At 40.7% G+C, this 15,839-nt stretch overlaps 1 protein-coding gene across 2 annotated transcripts; it reads right to left on the bottom strand.

Annotated features, from left to right (window-relative positions):
• Positions 1 to 650: 650 nt before the first annotated feature.
• On the bottom strand, positions 651 to 15,063 carry nrde2 (NRDE-2, necessary for RNA interference, domain containing). Of its 2 annotated transcripts, none has more exons than XM_084742776.1 (19): positions 14,966 to 15,063; positions 13,717 to 13,807; positions 13,185 to 13,394; positions 12,938 to 13,078; positions 11,945 to 12,204; positions 11,383 to 11,609; positions 10,315 to 10,539; positions 9,896 to 10,085; positions 9,575 to 9,708; positions 8,562 to 8,682; positions 8,236 to 8,408; positions 7,954 to 8,125; positions 7,605 to 7,825; positions 6,200 to 6,686; positions 3,790 to 4,205; positions 2,869 to 3,008; positions 2,083 to 2,224; positions 1,261 to 1,332; positions 651 to 1,060 (listed from the first exon to the last, which is right to left on the bottom strand). In XM_084742776.1, the coding sequence occupies exons 1-19, from the start codon at positions 15,039 to 15,041 to the stop codon at positions 935 to 937; spliced, it is 3,624 nt and encodes a 1,207-aa protein (XP_084598902.1). In that variant the 5' UTR covers positions 15,042 to 15,063; the 3' UTR covers positions 651 to 934. The 2 variants fall into 2 exon arrangements, with proteins under 2 accessions (XP_084598902.1, XP_084598903.1); XM_084742777.1 differs by having other exon boundaries at positions 3,790 to 4,202; positions 14,966 to 15,056.
• Between the last annotated feature and the right edge of the window lie 776 nt (positions 15,064 to 15,839).

The raw sequence follows: 15,839 nt of genomic DNA, 5'->3' as shown, positions 1-15,839 counted from the left end.
GTTGTCAAATAGAGCCGGGAACCACAGAGGAAAGGAAGGAATAAAATTTGACTGAATTCTCTGTATAAAACATGAAAGTAGAATCAGTTTATACATTTTAATAACTGCAACGACACAAAGTTCAACTGTGAAATTATTTATAGAGGCACTCTTTACACGATAAAAATGGAAATAAATTTAAATGAAATAAGATAGAAATATAAAACATAAAAATAGAAATGTAGGCTAAAACATTAAAAACTAAAAAAATAGAAACGACTCTTAAAACGTTTTAAACTTACCACTTTATAAACATGACAATGCAGCCTGATCTTTTTATATTCTCAGTATCTGGGTAAGGTTATCTTAAACGAAGGAGCAGGGATGCAATATCATTTAACTTGATTTTTATCATTACCATCATATGGACTCAATTGAAATTTGACAATAATTACTAAATACAGAGGCAGTTCCTCACGTTATATTTCTAATTTTTTATATTTATTTACATTTTTTTTTTCATTAGACACTAGTGTGGAGTTGCTCTTTAAATTCACATCCAATATAAACCTGTCATGGAGTTTATGATATGAAATTTCATTTCAAACACAGGCTGTCAACCTCAGTGCAACGTGAGCTCATGCATAAACAAACCTCCAGCACACAATGCGCAACTGAGAATCATATATTTATTGACAGTGTCAGATACTAAAAACACAATCTTGGTGGTTTGCTGTGAAAATAAATCAGCAGACATAATGTACAAACAGTGGCTTGTTGCCCATCTTTAGATAAGATCACTGCAACTTTCCTGTTTAATGCTGCAGCTAGTGCAAAGCATCTGAGTTTGCGCGTCTCCTCTTCTTGCCATCAAGTGTGCCAATATGTGGGTTGGCAAGTTGCCAGTAAAGCAAACTCAAGTTCCTGAATGAGATGTGTGATTGTGTCTCTATGTTCAGTCCTCCAGTAGTATATCCAGTTCTTCTAGAGGTAGTCTCAGTCGGAGCTCTTTCTCTGTCATCAGATCTACAAACTCCTGGAGATGCTCGGGGAACAGCTGCACTCCGTCCATGTACAAACCCTGATCTCACACAAACACCACACAAACACACCACACATGCCATACGCACATATTTGCAAAAAAAATGCAAATTTACATCCATACACACCAATGCAGACAGAGACAGAGGGAGAAAGTTAATTTCTTGAAAGTACAATTTCAAAAACAAAGTCAGCAGAGGTCAAAGGAGAGGAAATACAACTTTTTTTTGTCTGTCTCACCTTAGCCCAGGGGATATTCTGTAGGGCCTTGTAAAAGATCCCTGTGGCTGTATCCACCTTCCCTTCTGACACCTACAAACACACACACACACACACAGCATACACAGAGCACAGACATTAAGACAGTATACTAACGGTAAATATTTGTGCATTCAAGTAAGTCTGTATAGGCTGATGATGCTGTGTGTGTTAGTTCTTATAATATATAGTTCTCTGTCAATATTTGGAAAATGAGGAAAAAATAGGCAGCACTGTAAAGTCAGAGAGATTAACGAGCAGAATGACATACAGAAAAAAATGGGATCTTAAAGGCACAGCAGGCTTTTCCCATTATTACTGAAATGGACATTTTTGTTTGAATTCTTTTCATTTGGAAATATTTTTTGAGAAATCCTGATTTTAATGCATTTTTATTTTCAAAATGACACTTGAAGTTTTCTGCTACTAAATTTCTTTTTAATTTAAGCAACTGACAGAGATGATTTGGTCTGTACTCACTGCTGTGGTCGTGTTCAAATCAACAAAACTAACCCGCATATCTTACTTATTTTAGCGTACTAAAGTAAGACATTACTATCTCACTACTATCTAGTTACTATCCCTACTAGAGTACTATCTCTGGACAAGACCTTGATAAATGCAGCTTTTGCAATTGCCCTATACATTTCACTGCTTTTTGCCATAGTGTATGGGTCTACCAGCTTTCTGTGTAACTACGCTGTTCTGAGAAAGATTGGGTAACTTCAAAAAGATCATGAATTTCCCCTAATTTGGTCAAGGGTAGGAAATGGTTGAGTTTGTGTGTGTTATTTGCTGTCTCACCAGGAAGTGCATGTACATCCTCCAAAGTAAAGGACAGTGAGAACCCATCTCTGTTGCTATGGTGCTTTCAAACAGTCCACGGATACGGTTGCTGAGGCCGTTCTCTGGCAGGATGGGCAAGGCAGCGTCATGGCAACAAGACCTATAAATACCATAAAAATTTATGAACAATATGTTTTTAAATTTTGTTTGGGAGATAGCATCCATAGAGATGTCAGCCTTCTCCCATATATAATGGAACTAGATGGCACTCGGCTTATGGTGCTCAAAGAGCCAAAAAATACATTTGAAAAGCTCAACAGTAATGTCTCTCTCCAGAAATCATGACCTGGTTACTCAAGATAATTCCAAGACTTTGTTCATGTAGGAACGAAGTCTGTTTTCTTTCGATCATTGTACATCTGGCAACTGTATCACTATACAGAAGGAAACACACGTCTTGTCATGGACAAGAGGCTTGTGCTTGTGACAGTGCAGGATGAAAACATTAATGGCATCCTTAGCTGAACTGTAACCTCTCTCACCAAAACAATCAAGATGGATAAACAGCACAACTGGTAAGAGGAACATTATGTATTTTTGAATTTGGGGTGAACTGCCCCCTTAACAAGTAAGAAAGGCCATGTGAATTTTGATAGAGAATATTTGTGAAAATAGGTTTTCTTGGCTTGTTGTGCACAAAGAATGATCATGGCATCTTGACTGCATCTCTTGAAGTTGTTTAAATGCTTATTTCATGAGTGCAGGATAAACACCACACATACCCATCATTCTTTTTGCGCTTACCTCTGAGCAGCATCCACCAGCTGCTTCCTTTGTTGTTCAGCAACAATGGCAAAGAGGCGTGGCACCATGCTATTGTTCTCCCTGGTTACAGAGTGGAAAAAGCGACGCGCCCGTCCAGCACTATGGTAACGGTTCTCCACCTGAAACACAGGTTGCATGATGGTCATTATGCTAAAAATAATTGTGTGCTGACTCAGAACGGAATAAATGCCAAGGACCTGTAAAAACACATCTAGAGAAGGGCTGAGAAGTAGCAGAAGTAGAGAAGTAGCTGTTAGTGAAGCTCATCCTGAGTGACTGATTTTATTTTTACCCATGATGATAAAAAAATTAAAGGGGTAGTTAGGATTATTTGAAGTGGGGTTGTATGGAGTACTTAGGAATAATCAGTATATTAAATACAGTACATGCCGGTTGGCACTAGGGATGCTGATGGACAGGACCAGCAACAAAACATATTGTGACTGCTTAAGAATAGGTCAACCCCCCAAAAAATCGATCAGTTGAACTGTACGCTATATTTAGAATTTTTTTCACCCCTTTGCTTTGTCGTCAGACAGGCTTTTTTGACAGGAAAACTGCTGTCTAACCCTGCCTTGATTGGTTAGTTTGTGTTATTGTGTGATTTTTGTGTTTTAAAAAATTAGTACAGATTCACCAAAGTCACACAATAACACAAGTGGATTGAGGGACTGAGGCAGCGGCAATCCAGCAACTCCCATGTTGTATGAATTACTGTTTTTCCTTATATGATCTGGTTGCTCTGTAGATAGCAATATTTGGCTTACACAACTGCGGTTTTCCATCGGAAAAGGCTGTGTGACTGCTTCTCCAAACTGGAAGTATGTTCACCACCACTTCAGTAATCTGAACTATGCCTTTAATTGTGTTTTGGCATTTCATAAAGAGACTGTGGCTTACCTGTACATATATGCTCCAGAGAGGGGCGCTGCTTGGCCAGGTGGAGAGTGCAGTGGTCAGCGTTTGTCTCAGTGTTGCCAGGGGAAACACACTGATGCTATTGTGGTACCTAAGCAACGCTGCCTGCTGCACTGCTAATGCCTCACACTCAGAGGCTAGCCTGTTAACATAGACCTTGCTGGTGTGGCTGGAATCTGCTGCAGACTGGCTAGCATCAGTGCCAGCAAAGTTCGTCTCTTCATTACTTTGCTGTTTGTGAAGTATTATTGTGCGGTGCAACTCCTCCATCCTCTCTCTAGCCTGGGTGTAGACGACGTTAGCTGCTTGGATGCCCGTTGTGAGGTACTGGAACAGAGCGTAGCAGCCTGCCAGGCCCCTCAGCCTTAGCTTCTCTCTGAGCAGATCCTCTTGACCTGCTGGTGGAATGATGGGAAGTAAAATCTAATTAATGAACAATTTTTCACAGGAGACATTTGGACCTGTCATATTAGGGAAAACCACAGGTGTTACTAATAACAATAGCTCCATTCTATTGAAGTGTCCCAATAAGACGGTGAGGCAGCCAGCACAACAGCAGGACACTGAAACCAAAGCAGCTAAATCAAATTCAGCTTTAATTAGTTTTAGTATTTACACCGCTTTTCCTACTGTGACATGTCAACATGTCTTCTGCAAAGAAGGTCTAATTAACTTGGATCCTGCATTCAAAGGAGGAGGACATTTAGGAAGCTGTTTTTTTTTCTTTAGTTTGCAGTATCTTAATGATGTCTCATGTATCGCATAACTACTTTTAATCAAGTTTTTAATTGCCTTTTACTCGTACCACTATCTGTAATCTACAAGGATGTGAGTGAGGCCAGTTAGTTTGGCAATGGTTTTGTTTATTTTAAAAGTAATTACGCTAATATCTTTAATAATTAGGTATGCACAAGTCTGATCTGCTGGATTGGTATCAGTATAAGTACCTGATTAAAGGACCAGTGTGTAGAATTTAGTGACATCTAGTGGTGAATTTGCAGATTGCAAATAAACCTTGTGCAAAACACAGAAGGCCATCTCTATAGCTATTTGTTTTGTGCATTCTACTGTAGAACCATGGCGGCACAACATGGCAAACTCTGTGGAAGAGGGCCCATGTCCTCTGTAGATATAAACAGTTCATTCTAAGGTAATGAAAACACAATAATCCATATTTTCAGGTGATTATACATTGACACATACATATGGATATTCCGTTTCTGCCATAATCTGCCTATAAATCCCCCTAAATTTTACACATCAGACCTTTAAGTGGATACAATATTGTCAAGATGTGACCAATCAACAATAAATAAGTTTACTTCATTATAAAGTTCAGTGTCTCTGCTTTTGGTTACATGTATTCAGTCAGCAAACAGGCAACTCTGTTTTTAGCAACACAGCAATCCCTGGCCTCATGTTACCTAACACAAAAATGACTCAAATGAGTTTCACACAGTGAGATATACAAGTTTTAAATTTAGGAAAAAGAGAGCACCAGTATTGGAGCAGTACCTGCTGTTGGCAGACATTAAACTGCGGTACTGGAATTGGTTTTTGGAGAGGAAAAAATTTGGACTGATGTATAACTGGTACTGCAATACTGACTTATTGTTGAGGGTTGTTATTTCAAACCAATTAATACTAATCATATACTGAATACCTCTCATTGACCACAATTTTTTAGTATTTAAACTGATGGACACAGTAGAGAAACAACTAAATATTTGACTAAATACAATGAATTGCATGTTTTCTACAAATTGGAAGTCTCTCCAAGGTCATTTTCATGCTGTATTACAATGATTTAAAAAAGGTAACAGCAGATAACAAAATCTTTTTTTAACCTGGAGAAACCAAAATGAAAATGATTTTACAGTGCTTTTAACATTTAAATTAGCTAATAATATCAAGCCTAATCAGCTGCCAGTATTTTTTAAATTATTGTGAAAGCCTACGACACAAACTTTGACCACTAAATACACATCAAGCCAAATAATTGGATGTCACTGATCCGACAGCGATGTAAACTAGCTGCTGGCCAGTGGAGAACACCCAACTGTGGGACCTACTATATCAAAGGTCATGTCAGACGATTGGGAGAAACTTGGTGTGATCAGAGGCTGTGAGAATAATGTTGTTAGTGCCTTTGCCGCTGGCAAAAAGTACCAAAAAGTATTTGTTTTTGATAGCTGCAAGCTAGACCCATTGTTGCTAAGGAAACACATGGACAGCTACATGCCACAGCTGCTGCGCCAACTGACAGATGGGCCGGGTACTCAGCTTTGCAGGTGCAGATTTGCAAAACTAGATCTGTACAGGATTCTAGTAAATAAGTTAAAACGTGAAAGCACTGAAGTTCCTCAGTTCTTGAGAGATGATAAATATTAACCTTGTCTGTTGGCCTGAGGGTTGTGGAGGTTTTGGTCCAGAGCTGACAGGCCAGCAGTCAGAGCCTGCTCAAAAGACTTCCTGGCTTTCAGGATAGAAACCGGAGAGAGGGACTGGGAGGATGAAGAGGAGGTTCCTTCTGCTAGCCTAGTTAGCACACACACAGCTGGGGATGTGGTGACATCAGGTTGTCCTCCTCCCTGCACACCTGTCCCGTCCTCCACCTCCAGCTGGGCCCACAGCAGACACAGCTCACAGAGGGCGGGGCTGTTCAGCCCTTTGATTCCCCCCATCGCCATGGCTGTGGAGAAGACTTTGCGAGCCTCGTCAAGGTTGCCCAGCATCCACTCCATGTGGGCATACTCCCGCCACATCACCAACGACGAGCGGTTGTCAGGTTCTTTGAGCAGTTGCTTGGCAACCCGCTTGCTGCTCTTGCCCTGAGAGCGGAGACGCTTTTTGTTGCCACCACGCAAACAGCGGAATACCTGACATAAACGCAAAAAATACAGATAATACAGATGTAATCAGTGCAAATATCAGACACATTTTTTGACTTGACACTAAGTTGATCTGAATGATTTTTCTTTCAGTTTTAAGGGGATAATTTGGATTATTTGAGGTGGGGTTGTATGAGTTACAGTCGATATATTATCTACAGTAGATGGTAGTTGGCACAACCCCAGTTTACAGAAGCAACAAAGTATTTTATCCACTTAGAAAAAGGTCCACGTAAGAAATCTATAGCAGTTTAAGTGTATACTATTCATTCATTCATTTTCTGTAACCGCTTATTCCGTAAGGGTCGCGGGCTGCTGGAGCCTATCCCAGCTGACATTGGGCGAGAGGCGGGGTTCACCCTGGACAAGTCGCCAGTTCATCGCAGGGCAGACAACCACTCACACTCACATTCACATTCACACCAACGGGCAATTTAGAGTCACCAGTTAACCTAGCATGCATGTCTTTGGACTGTGGGAGGAAGCCAGAGAACCCGGAGAGAACCCACGCAGACACGGGGAGAACACGCAAACTCCGCACAGGAAGGCCCTGCCCGAGCAAGCCGGGGATCGAACTCAGGACCTTCTTGCTGTGAGGCTAACCACTGCACCACCGTGCCGCCCTAAGTGTATATTATTTTAAGATTATTTTCACAGCCTTTTCTGACAGAAAACTGCAGTTATATAATCCAAACACTGCTCTGTCCAAATCAACCAAACTCCATGGGCGAAATCAGAAATTTTACCTCGTAGAACATGTGAGTTGTTGGTCTACTGCTGACTTGAAATTGGGGGCGTGCTGACTGGCAACTACTGTAGGTAATACACTGACTATTAATATGTACCTCATACACACAAATAATCCGAACTATCCCTTTAATATAACTCAGATAAACCAACTCCTACCTTGAGTTTCTCGTACTGCATCCAGCTCAGTGACAGGACAGCTCGGTGGTGAGCAGGGAGGACAGGTTGGACCATATTGAACACGTTGGTGACAAACGACTCACCCTGCTTCCCAAGACCCACCCACTTCCTTGTTCCCTGGAGAGTGGTCATGTGTCCTACAGAGTTAACCCCAGAGTCAGGTAGGTCGTGGGAGGTCAGAGGAGGCCGGAGTTCATTACCTAGGAAGTGATTTGTCTCATTCATTAATGTCCTCATCTCAACTATACGCTTCAAGTTGATCCTTATATTAAAAATAAACAAACAAACAGCTAATTTGTATTATTGTGATTGACGGTGTTATTTTTACCCTGAGTGAGGAGAGACAGGTTCTCCAGCAAGAGGCCGGGTTGACAGGGGGCAGCCGAGCGCACTGAGTCTACAGGCAGCCCAAGGAAGGACAAGAAACGGAGAAGAAGACGGAGCTGGAGCTCTGGTGAAGACAGACGAATCAGGGAGGGGCCAATGTCATCAAACAACACCTATAGTTGAAGAGAAAGACATGAAGAAGTCAAACAAATGGTCGCATAGTGTCTACTGTTTATGGCTTCCAAACATACCATACATGAGCAGAGACACTTTAATCTGGTACCTGTCTGTCTGGGTCCTCGCAGTCCTCCTCTGATTGGCCCTTGGCTTTGTCAGGCCTCCAGGGCAGCCAGTGCGCTGCTTCGCGAGATGACTCCACATCCAACCAGATCGTGTGTCTGGGCTGGCTACGATCCTTCACCTCTTCCTCCTCTTCTTCCTCCTCCTCTTCTTCCTCTGTGGACACAAACACACACAGAAGAATATTAACTCATTTGCTTCTTGTTTCGCCCACAAATCAATTTAGAGATTATATCAACGCTAAATAAAGCCTGCCTCACTTCACTGTAAGGGCGTCTGTGTGTATGTGCATGCGTGCGTGTGTTTTACCTGCGCTGGGCTGTAGCCACCCTCCCCGCTCTTGCTGGAGCATCCAGGCTTTCCAGCCTCTGGCCCCCAGCTCTCCGACCCTTGCCTCCCCACTGTCCCAGAACGGCTCAAAAAACTCCACCTGTAAATACACATGAAAACATAACCTAACAGGTCGACACAATTCCCCCTTTATTTACCATATTGGAACACTGGTTTATCTTCTCTTGTATTTCTACAATGCCTATAATAAAAATTAGAATAAAAAGTAAAAAGAAAAATGTCTACAAATAAACTAATCATTACAGGTGTACAAAGACAAGAGAAATCATCCTAAGTGAGGACATTTTGCACGGCTGCATTTTAGGAAATGTGCATATTCACTTTCTTACCGAGAGTTAGATGAGAGGATCGATACCACTCTCATATCTGCCAGTAAAGTTTTCTTGCAACCAAACAAAAGTTAACTTTACATTCAGTGTTACTGTGCGTATTTTTTTGGGTCTACAAAACATCTTGAATTCTTTTTCTCCCTTTTGCCACATTCACCATGGTGATTTTTAAAAATATTTTAAATCTGGCAACTTAATCTGTGATGTGATCCAAAATGCAAGTTACTTGGGACACCAAATGGCTTCATAACTGATAACTATAAAGGGAATATTAATCATAACATTCAGTGCCAAAATGTCCAAATAAAACACAGTGGCATCAGGTCATACTTGAATGTTTCACTAAATTACTTGACATGTATATCACATTCTCAAGACAATGTATTTCGCAGAACATGGGAGACTTTTATGTCCAATATCGGTTTGGGTTAATGTATTATAGATTTTTTTTTTGTTAAATTTGTTGCTTGTTTTTGTTATTTCTTTGTTTCAATAAACATATTTAACAAAAAAAAATCTGACAACCAAAATATCACGAGACTCTATTCCCAAAATCTTGCTTGCATGTTTGAAAACATTTATCAGCATTAAATGTACCTGTGTAGTTTTAGTGCTTTAGCTTGTGTGTGTGTGTGTGTTTACCTGCTGCTTGGTGGACAGTTCTTGTACACTGTCAGGTTTATAGAAAGTGAAGTCGATCATGGCCTGAAACAGAGAAATCGCCTTCTCTGAGTGACCAGACTGACGCAGGAAATGACACTGCTGGGTGAAGATATCTGGCCAGAAAGAAAACAACTGTCAATACACAACGAACACACAAACAAATATGTTTTGTATTCAAACAAGTGAGAATAAGATGTATCTAGTGTTAATCAAGTGTCTAATGTCCGTGTTTATGTGTGGACTCAGTCCTCTCAGAGTAGAAAAAACGGACGAGTAAAGATTAAACATATTCTCTGTTACCCAACATGTCTTCCTCGATCCCTGGCAGAGCCGGATGAGAGACCATACTGCCATCATGCACAGCGCTGAGCGTGCTCAGACACTTCCCGTAGGCAGAGTTGACCTTTGACACCGCAAAGTTGCTGAAGTAGCTCTGAGTAAACAGCAGATACTCCCTCCACAAGGGGGCACTGTTTGGGTGGAGGAACACCTGAAATGCAATAAATAAAACACAAGCTATCCATGTTAGGATGTCTATATGCTTTAGCAGGGGACAAAAAACTAGGAATAAAACTATTTAAGAATGAAAAAATAAGTAAAGCCAATTTCCCGCTCTTTTTAGGGCATTGAAAATGAACACCTTTAGTATGCAGCAGTGCTTGTAGTCCACACAGAAAAGCACTGAGTTGCACAGAAACACACAAAGACTGCAGACTGACCAGTTTCTTCCATTCTTTAGCCAGAAGCGAGGGCTCCCAGAGCTCTTGGCAGATCTGGAGCCTCTCCAGCTGCAGAGCTATGCAGCCGGGGTTGGTGGCCACCGCACGCTCTGCGATGCTCAGCTTTTTCTCCAGGACTGCTCGATGGGAAGCCTTCCGACGCTCAGTCAAATCACTGCTCTGTTTGTCTTCCTCCAGCCCAAATACTGTTTCGGTCAGCTCATCCTGTGGAGGGAGAGGAGATAATAAGTCTGTAAGGACTTGGCTTAGGAACTGAAGTGTCGCCAGTTCAAGTCCCACACGGACCAAAGTATGCTGTCTTGAGCACCGAACCCCTTACTGCTTGGGGAACCTGACTACATGTATGTGTGCAGCCCCTTCGCTCTGACACCTCTCTCAGATGCATGTCTATTGGGCCTGTGTATATATGTACAAATTATAACAGAGAGAAAAGAATGTAATTTCCCCTTGGGGATTAAAATATCTTCTTAATCTTCTTAAAATAAATGAGGAATTACTTGCTGAAAAGCAATAAACAGGAAGAATTCAAATGATTGATTTGCTTATTATTATACACTGATATTATCTCACTGGGGTCACACTAACACGTTGGTGTCATCAAAATCTTAGCTGATCAGGTAAGTAGAAATATCTGTAATAGCTAAGTGACAATTAAGCCACTCTCAAAAGTACATTCGCTAGTTTTACTTTACATAGATACATATACATTTTTGAGTAAGGTTTGCCAGTAACTGCAGTGAACAGCTGCTTTGGGAACTTACTGAGCCTGAGAAAGAATGACAAACTATATATTCTAGATCAGAGGTCATATTAACAAAACATTTTCCATTACTGACTAAATTTTTCAACAGTGATGGAAAAATGTCAAGACTGTCCAACCGATATATCTGTCTGGCTCTGGTAAAAATAGATAATTAATTAATTGGGATTTGTTGATGATTAGAAAAATATAGAATAAGGCCTCGCTTATCCTTTAATAGCCCTACATTATCAAAGCTGATTTATAGGATGGTGAAGCAGAATGCAGTAGTAGTTGAGTCTTCTTACCTGGTATCTAATGAATTTTATCCACAGCTGCGTGTCTGCTGGCTGCTCTCTGAGCCGCCTGTTAAACTCTTCAGTCCTCCCGGTCAAAAGAGCTGCACTCTGCCCCGTCTGTACATCCTGCTGCTGCTGCTCTGTCTGCTCCTGCTGTCCCTTTCCCTGCAGCCAGAGGGCTGTGGAGGAGTCGTACACACCAAGGGGATTTACTGATGATGTCTGACCGCTGTCACCTGGATTGACACATTAAAGTTTTGAAGTTAGATATGAGGATTTATTAAAAAAAAAATGCATGCACTCAAATCCTGAAATTTTGAAGACATTTTAATTTCTGAGATCAGGTTAGCCTTACTTTCGGTATTTTCATCAACTACCTGTTAAGAATGAAATAGTTTAAAATGTTCAATTCCCTTTTTCCTGGTACAATTATGGCCACTGAAATAACTCACACTTGGTATTTCTGCCTAAAATCTACTTCACTTTGGATGTTTGCATGGTATTTAATCTCAGTTGAGGTTTTTGCTTGATTGCTGTCCTCTTCACAGCCTGTTGTTGCTAAATCTCTTACCCTTCTCTCCTCCTTTGTTCTCCAAGTCGTCACCAAGTGGGAGGAAGGATGTGACATCACTGCACTCAGGAATTGTAGGTAACGTAGGAACAGGGAGCTCAGACCTTAGCAGCTGGCGACTGACGGTGGAGAAGTATCTGTCTGCTGCTGTTTTTTTCTTGTCACTGCCTTTTTGTTTCTTGTTTGACTCAGACTCCTCCCAGCTGACTCCCTGCCTGCGAGGATCCAGACCCAGTGACGAGCTGCCTTTCCTCTTATACCTGGAACAGAACGTTTCAAAATTATGTTATCTAAGTTTATTCAAGTTTAAAAGCTGCTGTCTGCTGTTTAGACCATTTCTCAAAACTGTGTGGGTGTGGCAGATCATGTTTTGATTGACATCTTGCTCAGGAGTACCGGGGGTGGAAGCTAAGCAATGTGCTGCTGTGGACAGTGGTAGAACATTTTCACTGCTTTGTTTCCCATCAGACAGCCCTTTCTGACAGGAAACTGAACCCACTGTCCATGCTCTCTTCAAAGCCACTAGAATCCTTGGACAAAAACAGGTTTGCTGGTCTAATGTTGCCTCGATTTGTTAGTTTGTTTGTGTTATTGTGTGACTTTGGGGTTTTAACAAGTAAGTTTGGATCTCAATCCGGATTCAGATCTGTTACTTGCTGCGGATTGAGGCAGCAGTAGACCAACAACTCCTGTGTTCTGTGAGGTAAAATTGCTGAATTTTTTTCAAAGGAGTCTGGAACAATTTAACTGCTATAACTGAAAACTGATGTGGATTTTTTGGGGGATTGGTTTGTGAAATAAACTTTGTAATTCTCATAATAAATGTCTGCACAGGCCCAATTCCAACCTAATATCAGGAAAGTGTACAAAAACTTAGATGTCACTGAGACAGACAATCAAATGGATCAAATGGAAAAAAGGACAAGAAAGAGGAAGGAAGAAGAAAGATGTTACAGCACTGATGTGGAGTGCATCAATGTGTGTGTGTGTTACCTGGCTACATCTCCTCTGTACAGGGACTTGTACGTCCAGTTGGCTGGGTCCGCTTTACGGTCCACACAGAACGGCTGCTCTGTGGGCGACTGGAGGTCATCCAACCAGGAGAAACGACTTGCTAACGGAGCCGCCCGGGACCTGCATGCATGAACACACAACCATAAAGACACAGCAGAGATAAGCCTGCACTAATGTGAATAAAATTAAGAATATAAGCTTGTGTGATGTAAAAGTGTGCCTATACCCCTCTGCCTCTTCCTCCCTCTTGAGGTCACTGGGGTAAATGGTGTCAGAGTCAGACCCACTGCTGTCTGAATGCCTCCCACTTTTCTTTTTGTGTTTCTTCTTCTTTTTCTTCTTCTTTTCACTCTTCCTTTTCTTCTTTTTAGGTGGCACATCACCCTCTTCGTCCTCTTCCCTCTCCTCCTCTCCATAACTCACCTCTCTGCCTACACTGAGGGTTACAAGGAGAACCCGAAGTTAATGAGAGACGCAAAAAAGAACTAAAAGAACTAAACACCTGCATCAAGCAAAGTCAAAGATTTCTTTTTACATTTTCAAATACCTGGAATAATGAAAAGACACCAAAAAAGAATTTAGTTAGAAGATTTCTAAACAGAGTTACAGAGTGCTTTGCATTGAGGAAAAGCAGACACAAGTAATAAAAATAAACATAGAAACAAGAAGGAAAAATGCAGCCTACAAAGTTGCGTACTTGAGGAAATCCAATATTGTGTCTGCAACCAAAGAAACTAGCTTTCTTTTTTAACTTGTACCTTGATTCCTTCTCGGTCTTCTCAAGATAGCGACTGTGAAGAGAGAGGGCATCTTGGGTCTGAAAACTTTTATTCTTCAGCCAGTCGAGTTCTAAAGGGAGAGAGTGGCCATAAAGTGAGTGTTATTCAGTGATCAGAAGGATCAGATCATGATAGTTATTACCACTCACTGAGCAGGTTTACATAAAGCTATAACTTGGGCTTTTAATCCCACGTGGACACATCTTATCCTAATAATGCAGGGGATATATTTCTCTGGTCTTTTATTACTCAAGATTAGATGAAGAAAGTCATCATCTAGCTAATGTAATGGTGATGATCAGGGGTGTGGAATCGGGTCACATGACTGGGACTCTGGTTAGAATGGAGTCACAAATTTGCTGACTGAATCCAAAAAGACTTGGAACTGTACTTGGACTATAGCACCAATGACTCATGTTGTGACTTCACTTGAACTTGAGTCTTTTGACCTGAGAATACTTTATATCTTCCCCCAAGATCAAAAAGAACGTCATTTATAAAGCATGAATCCACTAATCAATTTATTTCCTGAACCAACTGAAGTTAACACTAGTCAGTCTCAGGATGTTGGCGCCTAACTCCCTATATCCACTTTGTTTGCACATTTTTATGCACTAGGACTTGGGACTTGACTTGAGACTTATCATTCTTGATGCGGGACTTCAGACATACTTGTGACTTGCAGAACAATGACTTGGTCCCACAATTCTGGTGATGAAAACAGGAAGATGACACAAATACAACTACACCGCACAGTGGTTTATAAAGCATTTCAATTCCATGGTCATTAGCAGAAACACACGTGTAATCAAGGTTTTATTGCCATATTTTGGTAACTATCATGTAATGTTAGATATGCAAGACAAAGTATTTGGATGTTTTCAACCTGGTATGCATTGTTGCTAACGCACAAGGCAACATTAAACAGACAGCTTTTCATAAGTACCCTGAACTCTGTTGAAAGCACAGGTTATACATCATGTATGGTGCAGAGGTCAGACGGTATCCCGGTTTTCTGTAGAAAGCCGTGTAGCGATATGTAAACCTACTGATAGGAAAACAAGCTAATGTCTGTCATTCAGCATTGACGACAGACACGTTGTGACGGCTAATTTAAGCTATCTTAGCTCGTGATTCAGCAGGTTTATCTCGTCAGCATGATGACGGCAGATAACTGAGACGAATAACAGTCGATATTAAAACGGATGCAACTGAAAAGAGTGATCACCTTTGGCCGAATCCTCAACTTTGTTACTGTCAACTTCTGCAAAGGCTGGAAACAGCGCCATGTTGGAATGTCGCATATAAACAGTCGCAGGATTATGACGTCAATTCACGACCAGTTTACCAAAATAAAATTATTAATTTATTATTATCAGAAGTATTTATTTGTTTATTTATTTAAATTCATATTCTTCGTATACGAGTGAATGTACTATGAGTATACTGACATAAGCACAGGTATTGTTTGTAATAATGATCTTAAATATTCTTAAGATTTTGATTCTTATTTTCATACTTGCCAAATAAAACATTCATCAATTTAAATTGTTCATCATATTTCATATACTCTACATATATTCTGCTATGACCTCTTCCAATCAGAAATTAACTGAAATGGTATATTTTTCTCTTTGAATATTCCCTGATGATATTTTTTTTAAATGTACCTATATACCTTGAATTCTTGCTATATTATTTACCTATGACTGTATGTTTGTAGTTATCAAATAAAATTATGGAATAAAGTTATCATTTTTTTCAGATTATACTTGTCATTTTCAACATGCACAATCTAAACATCTGTGACAGACACATTTAAATCAATCAGTAACTGATACGAAGAGAATACGCCCACATTGTTAACACCTACAGCTTTAGATTGGATTGTTTTGTACAAGAGTTTTCCTATATTAAGGTTCTCTGCCTGCCTGCTCTGCCTGTCCCTGCCATCACCTAACTCCCAGCACTCCCTCCTGCTCTGCAGTCAGCGTATAACCAGAGATATAAAACACGTTTTGTATCTATTAAACTAACCTCTTTCACATCATTCCCCTCACCTGACCTTCCCTGCCACCTGCTCCACATTTCACTCACTAGTC

This window comes from Lutjanus erythropterus, chromosome 18, assembly GCF_056507025.1.
Source record: "Lutjanus erythropterus isolate fLutEry1 chromosome 18, fLutEry1.hap2, whole genome shotgun sequence".
Taxonomy (NCBI): Eukaryota; Metazoa; Chordata; class Actinopteri; order Lutjaniformes; family Lutjanidae; genus Lutjanus; species Lutjanus erythropterus.
Note: the sequence above shows the minus strand (reverse complement) of the source record. Positions and strands in the feature narration are given on the sequence as shown.

Bases quoted from the DNA above. Each gene is read 5' to 3' on its own strand.
- nrde2 (XM_084742776.1), bottom strand. From the start codon at position 15,041: ATGCGACATTCCAACATGGCGCTGTTTCCAGCCTTTGCAGAAGTTGAC. The intron at 10,086-10,314 runs GTCAGTCTGCAG...ATTGCATTTCAG, and splicing joins CTAAAGAATGGAAGAAACTG to GTGTTCCTCCACCCAAACAG. The intron at 9,709-9,895 runs GTAACAGAGAAT...CTTTCTGGCCAG, and splicing joins GATCGAGGAAGACATGTTGG to ATATCTTCACCCAGCAGTGT.